The sequence below is a fragment of the Populus nigra genome, chromosome 4, assembly GCF_951802175.1.
Source record: "Populus nigra chromosome 4, ddPopNigr1.1, whole genome shotgun sequence".
NCBI classification, from domain to species: Eukaryota; Viridiplantae; Streptophyta; class Magnoliopsida; order Malpighiales; family Salicaceae; genus Populus; species Populus nigra.
In genome coordinates, this window is record NC_084855.1 from 16,698,360 (window position 1) to 16,707,913 (window position 9,554).

General features: G+C 32.0%; 1 protein-coding gene across 2 annotated transcripts; it reads right to left on the reverse strand.

Moving 5' to 3' along the window:
• Positions 1–683: 683 nt before the first annotated feature.
• LOC133691559 (O-methyltransferase 1, chloroplastic) lies at positions 684–4,824 on the reverse strand. Of its 2 annotated transcripts, none has more exons than XM_062112110.1 (7): positions 4,473–4,824; positions 2,749–2,900; positions 2,544–2,664; positions 2,057–2,181; positions 1,781–1,909; positions 1,527–1,691; positions 684–1,127 (listed from the first exon to the last, which is right to left on the reverse strand). In XM_062112110.1, exons 1-7 carry the CDS (start codon positions 4,657–4,659, stop codon positions 1,056–1,058), a joined length of 951 nt encoding a protein of 316 aa, XP_061968094.1. In that variant the 5' UTR covers positions 4,660–4,824; the 3' UTR covers positions 684–1,055. The 2 variants fall into 2 exon arrangements, with proteins under 2 accessions (XP_061968094.1, XP_061968095.1); XM_062112111.1 differs by lacking the exon at positions 4,473–4,824 and adding an exon at positions 2,996–3,400.
• Positions 4,825–9,554: the final 4,730 nt, after the last annotated feature.

Consider the following 9,554-nt stretch of genomic DNA (forward strand, 5'->3'; position numbering starts at 1 on the left):
CTTGTGAATCTGTGATAGATTGCTCCATCTCGTGCTTATGACCTTGACTCGTCAAGAATTCACTAAGCTGTATTAAGCTTGTACTTTGCAGAGATTGTCCGTACATAAGTGTCATTGCCAAATTGAGGATTTGTTCGTAAATGAATGTCTCGCATCTGCTAAGTGAATTATGGGGTTTGCAAGCTACTGACATGAAATATATATATATGATTGAATTTAGGTTGACTTTTGAGGAGTGCTTGACAAATTCGAAGACTTTAATGGGAACTTTCCCATCTAAATTGACCAACAAAAACCGATAAATCTTTGGATAAAACATGTTTTTCTTATAATCTACAAAACATTCTAGTTTGACCCTTGAAGTCCAAGAATTTTCTATATTCAACCTCTAAATCTAAAAGTAGATATCTGAATTTTTATTTAAATCACCGCAAAGCCTTGTTTATTAAAATCAAATGTATTTAATTTATATAATTTTCTTGTGTCTATTTCAAGAGTAATTTCAAATAACCATGAAGGCATGCCTGATTTTTAATAATGCTCATGCGATGGATTTTATTTGCACTGTAAACCATGCATGCATACACGGAAATGAGGGCATCATTTTACCAAAACTCACTTCATTTCCAGATTTCCTCTCATTGCTCCCTCCCATGCTGAAAAACCAAGAAGAAACCTCGATGTGAAATGACAACTGAAATTTATTGAGTTGTTCTTCATTCAATTACACCTAAGACTGCAATAACCATACACCGGATGCGATCTTCTCCTTCCCGGATCCCAGAAATCAGTGCTCTTTGCTTTTATTCAGTTGAGCTTCTCCCTGGATCCCTCTCCATCCCAAAATGCTTTCATATAGTTCGATTCCTCTCTATATACAAAAAGGGAGGCGTGCCACTTGGACTGGAGGTCCAAATAAAATTGGGAACACTTTATTACATAAACCTGCTATTTTGGGTTAAAACGTTCTGAAGAACTGCTAAAAAAATAGAGAGAGCCAAAAACAAAAGAGAGAGAGGAAAGGATGTTAATGTAATGCAGTTCTTTGTTTAAATTTAGAGCTCCTCGAACCCTTCTTCATCCCCTTCCTCCTCAACCCTTTGTAATTCTCTCCTCCAAAATTCCATCTGACAGGAAAAAAAGGCAAATACATCAGATAATGGCATCTGCAATCGTGAAGCTTCTGGCATTTATGATCTAGCCATCAATTTCCCATGATAAAGAATAACACTCATGGTTTGAGAAATATTTAAACAACTCCATGCAATAAGAACCTTTAACAACAGATTAAAGAAATATATAAGAAATATTTGAGATCAAATAATTTGACAATTGCTAGCCCTCAAAATATCAAGTCACAGTTACACATGCTTAACATAGATATGCTTAAAATTCCAAATAACGGTCACTCTTTGAGAATTTCACGTCAGCAGATAAAACATTAGGAGAAGACATTTTTTTATAATTAACCCCCCTCCCTTATCAAGCAACCCACGAATCAAACAGTAAGTGCTTTATATTCACACCTGATCATCTGAAAATTGCAATTGTTCTGCGACAAATAAGATATTCTCGTAGTCTCCTGGTGATACTTCCTTTCCTAAACTCTTAGCAACTTCATCATAGCCAATCATGTCCACTCGGAAGCCATTGCTCATGAAGAGCTTGTTCATCCATTTCTCTGCGCTGGGCTGTGCAAGAGGCCAGACAACAGGATAGGGCCTTGCTTATTGAGAGAAGGTAAAGTAAAGAGAAGGCAGTTTTGAAGTCTGAATCTGACCTTGATGCCAATTTCAGTTTCTGCCAACCATGCAGGCAGTTCCCCCAAGAACAAGCATCCACTCATGGCCAAACTACTGGCAACCAACAAAATTTCTTTGAAATTTGCCAAAGTCATAACAGGCAGTCCCTGTAAACCCATATAATAACAGTATTTCCCTCGTTAAGGAAACAAATTACATGCTATATCAAATTCCTCACAAAATAACAAAGTCAAATGGTTTTATGCAACATTGGAATCCTCATAATAAAAAAAAAAAATAGAAGCCTCAATCACCTGGATGACCCATATACTAGGCTGATTACCATTAAAGCCTTTAGCAAGCAGACTGTGTTGTATATCAGAGGACTCCAAAGGAACATGAAGGAACAAGCAATTTCTTGGAATTTTGGCCCCAACACCTAGCATCTTCAAGAAGATAGTGTCAAGCATTTGTACTGCTCACCTAACTAATTCAAATTTATAAATCCATGTGGAAGAACCACAATTTTAATTTTGATGAGTATAGATTTGCAGATGGAGTTAATGTCAATACTCCTCAAACTTCTTATGAAATCCTGAAACATGAAAACCTTTTCACCCAAATGAATGTAACCTAATTGTAATATTTAGAATAATCAATTTATCTGTGGATCCACACTCAAAACGCAGGCATGATTAACATGTCAAATCTAATCATCCCTAGCAGCAACTTTATGGTCGAGTGATGTATCAAGACACTGGCATGGTTGTAAATTTATTGAATTAGCGATATACCAATCACCTTGAAGCTTTTCAGCTGACTTTTTAAATATCCTTTCTGAGGATATGTCAAATATTACAGTTGAAGTTGGCCAGTTAAGCCTATATGGCCGAGTGTCCATCCCATCTGTTAACAAAACAACCTGCAGGGTACAGATGGAAAACAATAAATTACTTCAAAATGGTGCAAAATGTTCAATGTAGCCTGAATTTGGTAGGCAAAGTACCTGCTTGAGTCCATCGATATGGTTCACTGTACGAAGTAACTTATCATCAATGAATTTAGTCGCAAGGCAATACTGGTGTGAGCACTTCTTCAAATCCATCTGTACATCGGGATGAACAAAGCAACCAGCATATGGATCCACGAAAAGAGGCTCTGCAATGCAAGAATCAATGCAAATTACATTCCAGCCAGCTAATACACAAACCTCGTACAACATCAAAATGCCACGAGAAGATTGAAATGTTAACCTGGAAAAGCAACAAGAAGCTCTGTTTATATTCACTCATCTGGTGAGTGAATGGGACAACCTAAGAAGATTACTTCTTTCAGAACAAAGAAAAATTGACAGTACAGTTTTATCAGACAAAAACACATTTTGAAAGGTTTTAATTTAGCAACTATCAAACAATAAAATGGCAGGCCCAAATAAGCTATTTGCAAGTGATTGATGTCCTAATATCATTATCTCCTTCTCCTTAGCCCAAGAAATATAAAATTGATGCTTGAAGTCCTGATACCTGCAAAACAGTTCTTATCGGTGGGACTTAAAAGACCCTTCAATAATAAAGTCAGTAATTTTAAGCAGACCGAGCTCATCCCCCTAGCTGAACCCAAGAGAGCTAGGCTCTTCTCTTGGTCGTGCCCAAGGGAGTTAGGCGCTTTCCTTGGTGCTCAACTCTCTTGGACACGGCCAAGAGAAGAGCCTAGCTCCCTTGGATTCAGCTAAGAGGATGAGCTCAGTCCCTATGGATACAGCTAAGAGGAGGAGCTCAGCCTCCATGGGCTCAACTATATTTTTGTATCCTAATTTCCCTACACCTCTAGGTGTATAAAGATATTCATTCATTAATGCATATGTAAGAGATATTTATTATCTCATTAAATGTTATCAAGTCAAAATAACACTTCAGCCCCTCATATTTATAAAAGAATAAGACTCATGAACTATAAATATTCCATGAATTCTTCAAGATCCAGATTTACGTTTTCTGCTCTCCAAACTTATATATCTTAGTCCCTATAGCATTAATCACACAAAAATAAAAGCAAACATTATTGTTCTTGAAATTTAAGGCTCTTTCTTTCATTTATTACCATTCTCATTTAAAGTTATTAATTTTATTTTCGGTGGATTTTTAAATCCCACTTGACTATTTTGAGGCATCAAGACTTTTACCATCAATTTTATACTTCATGGGCTAAAAAAAAGAAAATATTGATATGAACATATGATTAATCAGTATCCATACACCTCATTCCTTAGCATATTAAATTTTGGAACATCATCAGCAAGTAATGCTAATTTAACCATCCACATCAATGCTTAGCCGACAGACCAATACTCATGCCTCAAAGGCACGAATGTTTTCATGTTCTATGGTTCAAGTTCCCACCCCACCCCACCCGTCAATCACAGCTAACAGCAAACCACTAATGTGTGCTGGCTTGGCAGAAAAAAAAAAATCATAATGCCAAAAACTGGGGATTAAAATACAGCTTGTAATTCTCCATGTAAAAGACAGGTACCCAAATTCTGCATTAGACCGGTATCAACATATAACATTGTATGCATTATATAGTATTAGAAAAAAGACCTTATGAGCTTATTTGCACGGATTTGACTACATGAAGCCATTATCTCAATTTCTTATCTAACTGTTCGACAAAATGGCCGACAGAAAAAGAACTCAGCGTCAGATAAACTAATAAAGAGAAGAGGTTTGCCTGGTCGATGCATTTCCTGGAAACGAAGTGAAGCAGCACTAGTGGCGGCTTGGAGTAATGGGTCATTTTCAGCGTTGAGTTTGGCTCTTAACCAGCTATTTTTCTTTGATTTTGAAGCGTAGAACAGAGAAGGGCTCACGATAGGAGTAGCTGCTGGTGAACGCACAAAGCCCAACAACCCTTCCATATGTAAGAGAATATTTATGTAGTAGTTTGATGCTCAAAGATTGGATTGCCCAGCAAAAATAAGAGGTTTCACAGTCTACCCTTCATTGCTCCCTGAATGCAAAGAAAGACAACGGGTTAAGGGTAGATTACGTGCCTCGAGCAAGCCAGATGACACGACCCGTACAGAATTAGATGCGGCGGCGTTTGAGCTTGTGTAAAAAATATATTAAAATAATATTTATTTTATTTTTTAAAAATTATTTTTAATATCTATAAATTTAAAAAATTTAAAAATATAAAAAATTAAATTTTTTAAAAAAATTAATTTTTAAAAAACACATTTTCATCATATTTCCAAACAATTTCTAATTATAGTTATGGTTACTTTTAAAATACTTTTCACTTAACAATATATAAAATTAATATTTTTTATTTTTTAAAAATTATTTTTAATATTAGTATGTAAAAATAATTTATTAACATAAAAATATTAATTTAAAATAAAAAAATTAAATATTTTTATAAAAACAAACTTCTATAACCTCGCCAAACGATACTCTTGGTACTTTAGGGGATTCCAAATATCCCGGTTGAAATCCTCACAGGTTAGGCCAACGGCTGCTATTACGATTTTTTTTAAAATTAGCACCTTTTAATTATTATTTTTTGCAAAATAACTCTTAAAAAAAATTGAAGAATAATTTGTATATATCTCGGTTGTAAAACGTGAAATTCAATTTTGTTCTTATTCGAAAAGTGATATGAATTGCATAAATTATCATAAGTAGAGAAAATCAATAAATAAATAAAATTTTGATTATAATATTACTAGTATTATCAAAAAATTCTTGATGGGATAAATACAATAATAAAAAAAATCATTAATGATAGACAAAACATGCTATATTTATTGTCAAAAATAAATGAATCACTCATTATTTTTTTAACAATAAATGTGGCTCCCTCTAATCATTATTAGTGACTTTTCTTTTGCGTTGAATATTTTTTTGTTGAGATTTTGATGGTATCAATAATATCTTAATTAAAGTTTTGAAGTGTCTCATCAGTTTTTTTTTTTGTTTTTTTCTCTTTTCTTTCCTCATCGTAATTTATTTAGTTCATTTCATAATTTTTTTTTTAAATATCACGTTTGTAAATAACAATAAATATGAATGTTGTGTTTTCTAATCATAATATATAGAAATTATATTATTTCACTGAATTTTTTTTTACTTTATTGTTTTATCTTTTTTTAAAAAAAATTATGCTAATAAACAAAAATAACCAAAAATTACTAAGTTTCATGAGAATTTTTCAGTTCTTCGTGTTAACTACTAATTATATGTACCCCTCCAAGTTACAATAAAGGATCTGTTTGTTACACAATTGAACAACTTCAACATCTACAACTGCAACATTGAATTGAATCTTTTGTCGTTATTGTCTAAATTTTTTTATTATTTATCACATATAGAATAATTTATCATTCTTTTTATATTGTTTTTAATCTGTATACAATCCAGATGAATTGCCCCACACACTAGGTGAGTTATTTGTAGAAAGTGTTATTGCAGTTATTTCTAAATAATTTTTTGTTTTAAAATATATTAAAATAATATTTTTTATTTTTTAACAATTATTTTTTACATTAACACATTAAAATGATTTAAAAATACTAAAAATATATTAATTTAAAATAAATTAAAAATTCTTCATTTTTTGTAAAAGCATATTTAAAATGCAGAAAGAAATGGTAAGGGTATGACCCTTGTTGCTTGTTAGAAATACTCGATAAAGTATTAGGCGGATTCATCAGGTAATGGTGTTAGCAGTGTAAGTTCAGAAATAGTAATTTTATTTCTTCAATTTGAAAGAATTGTGAATGAAATGAGCTGTTTAATTATTGCCAATCTATCATATATAGAATTGGGTGGCAAATTCATATACCGAACATAGGTTGCCTTACTTAGTGAATTATTAAATAAATCTAGTCTGGCATGATCATCAACATCAATGTATTGTGCACCAAGTTTACCTCAATGTTCTGTGATGGATTGACTATGTTTTCCAGAGAATGTGATGAATTTAGGACAACGAAACCATGAGGAAACGGGTATGCTTGGTTTGATCCATTCTAGATATGGCTTTTTTTATTGTTAACCATTGTTAAAAGGGTGATCTAGGCTTAATTGTTCCTACAAAAGCTGGCTCCTCAACCTATAAAGATTAAAAATCTTGTCAGTAGTTCCCATGTTGTTGAGTGAACCCTAGTGGTTCCTCGTTTTAGTTTGCGAATAACATAATTTCTTGATTAGGAATAAACTGATTGGATAAAGAGCAACCTAGTGATCATTCCTCGTTAATTTGCAGCTCAGGATTAGATTCTTGTGCATAGGGTAACCTGGTGGTAGAGCCACCATTCGGGGTTACAGGCGAGGTGTCATTATATATTGGTTTATTATTCAGAGTAATTCTCTCATATGAGCGATTCACCCTCTCCTCACTTCCATGATGAGATGTGCTCTCATCTTATTGTGTATGGTCATCCCGACAAATGGATCTCACTTGTAGAGATAAAAATGACATGTTCTATACTGGGGTTGTGAAGGTATTGTCTAGATCTTGCATGGCAGCGCCTGTTGTACAAGTAAGTACCATGCATGACCTGTAAAGAATTTGATACACGTGCAGCGCCCACCAGCCCTAGAATTTGGCGACTGTATGGCTTCATTGCTGGCTTGCATCTCACTTGTTTCAGCTATGCATTGGTATCAGTCACCTTGTTGGTGAGATCATCAATGGCCGACTAGAATATTCATTATTCGCTCAGCCTGAGTACTCTCACAAGTATTGTCGTCTCGGCGATCTTCAGTTTGACTGATATTGCTAGCAGTAGCAGTGGCCATTTTCATGCCTAATGCTTCAATTATATATAGCTGATAAACATCCTGTCATTTCATTTAAAGGTTGCTCGATGCATTCTTTTTTGTTTCACTAAGAATGAATGCATAGGACGATGGAGCTTTCGGGTTTGAATGTAGTGTTTTTCCACTTTAAAAATCACGTGAAGGGTTGTTTGTATTTACTACTGCAAGCTCATGTAATTATAAATATGGTTATGTTTATCAATTTAAAATGATTTTTCCCCCGCTGTTATTTGCTGCGGTTCTACAGGAAATAACAACGAAAGTTGTTTCAAGAAGAACCAAACCCTCCCACAAAGCGTAGGCCAAAGACTCGATTAAGAGCCCAGTTCGTGAGGTTAATTTTGAAATAATATTGTTTCAATGTTTTTTTAAATGAAAATTATTGTTTTATGCTGAACTAATTCCAAATCGGTGTATCCCAGCAATGATATATATGTTTTATAAATTCTTCCAAGCTAAAAAATTCTTTTACAATTTTAGAAACCCAAAAAAAAAAAAAAAGCTTCAGTAACGTTGAAAGCACTCTAGTCTGTTGACACTCCATTTTCTAGAGTTTATAGAGCTATGATGATGAATTTCAAAACTTCGCTTGCTATGCAGAAACAAAGTTTACTAGCATATCATCTTCTATAAATTATGAATATTTAATTTGTTTAAATCCCAGTATTAGCCAAGTATTTCTAACACAATGTGTTTTAACGCATGAAAATAATACATATCAATAATGCATGTTTTGATATTATTTTAATTGAGAATTGAAAAGTTCATCCTTGTTTAATAAAATAAACTAAAAATAATATGAATTAATAAATTATAAAAAGAATTGTTAAAAAACTAAAGTAAGAAAGCTAAAAGTTTTAGGGTATATGCTTTGTAATCAATTAGGTGGCGTTCATGTAGCATTGATTTTGTTCATGTAAGACATATATTTTATTATTTATAAAGATATTATTATATTTAATATTTATTTATGTTTAATTAATGAGTCTATAATAAAAATAGAGTCATTTGGACAAAAATATTTTGTTAAAAAAAAAAGTTATAATTATGAAGATTTTTATTACATTAAAACATTATTCCTAAATATTTATGGTCAATGATGCTATATTAAAACTGGACATTAATTAAAGTTGTTGAAACTAATACATGTTATATATTTTTTCTTTACGAAAGGAAGTAGTTCTTCTCATGAGTTGACGTAAGAGTAATACTTGAAACTAATATGTATGTGCTTATTAAATAACAAATTTTCTGAACTAACATGCATAAGAATTCTTTTTGGAGAGATTACTTGTGTCTATGGAAAGACTCATATGGTAACTATGTAAGTAATTCTTAGACTTGAAATCACTAAATTATTTTATATATGCAATAATATATTTTGATCCTGACCACACATTGTCTCAATCAATGGTAATAAATGGGCTGATATTGAGTATATATAAAATAAATATAGGTATTTGAGTGATCAATAGATAATTCATCATCCTAGATGAATTAAGAAAAAATGTTCAACATGTTCTCGAGGAATATTGATTGAGAAATCCTTGTGAAAAGTGAAATAATATTTGAAAACAATTTCAAGTCTTATTCAAATAATTAATGGTCATGATGTTGAGAATAAATATGATTTAACAGAGTGGACTCACCCTATACTCGAATGTCTAAATCAGAATATTATTGATTAAAGAATAATAATTACACTAAGAAATTTAGTCAATAAAATATTAAGTCAAATCATATATAACTTTTCTAATATTTAGAGATCATGAGACGATGTTAGATGATAAACTTGATGTTCAAATATAAATTAATCAATTTATTAAATTTATAATAAGTTAAATTGTTTAATTTATTTGATACTATTTTGCTTTATATTTTGACCCAAATATTAGAAACCTAATGGATCACACATAATAAGAATCATTTATAAGAAATTATAACTAGATAATTAATTACATTCTACTTTTTAATTTCTAAAACTTAT

What these genes read in the sequence shown, in the direction of transcription:
- LOC133691559 (XM_062112110.1), bottom strand. Translation starts at nt 4,659, where the DNA reads ATGGAAGGGTTGTTGGGCTTTGTGCGTTCACCAGCAGCTACTCCTATC. An exon ending in ATATCGATGGACTCAAGCAG is followed by an intron (nt 2,665 to 2,748) that starts GTACTTTGCCTA and finishes TGTACCCTGCAG; the next exon opens with GTTGTTTTGTTAACAGATGG. An exon ending in AAACTGAAATTGGCATCAAG is followed by an intron (nt 1,692 to 1,780) that starts GTCAGATTCAGA and finishes CCTCTTGCACAG; the next exon opens with CCCAGCGCAGAGAAATGGAT.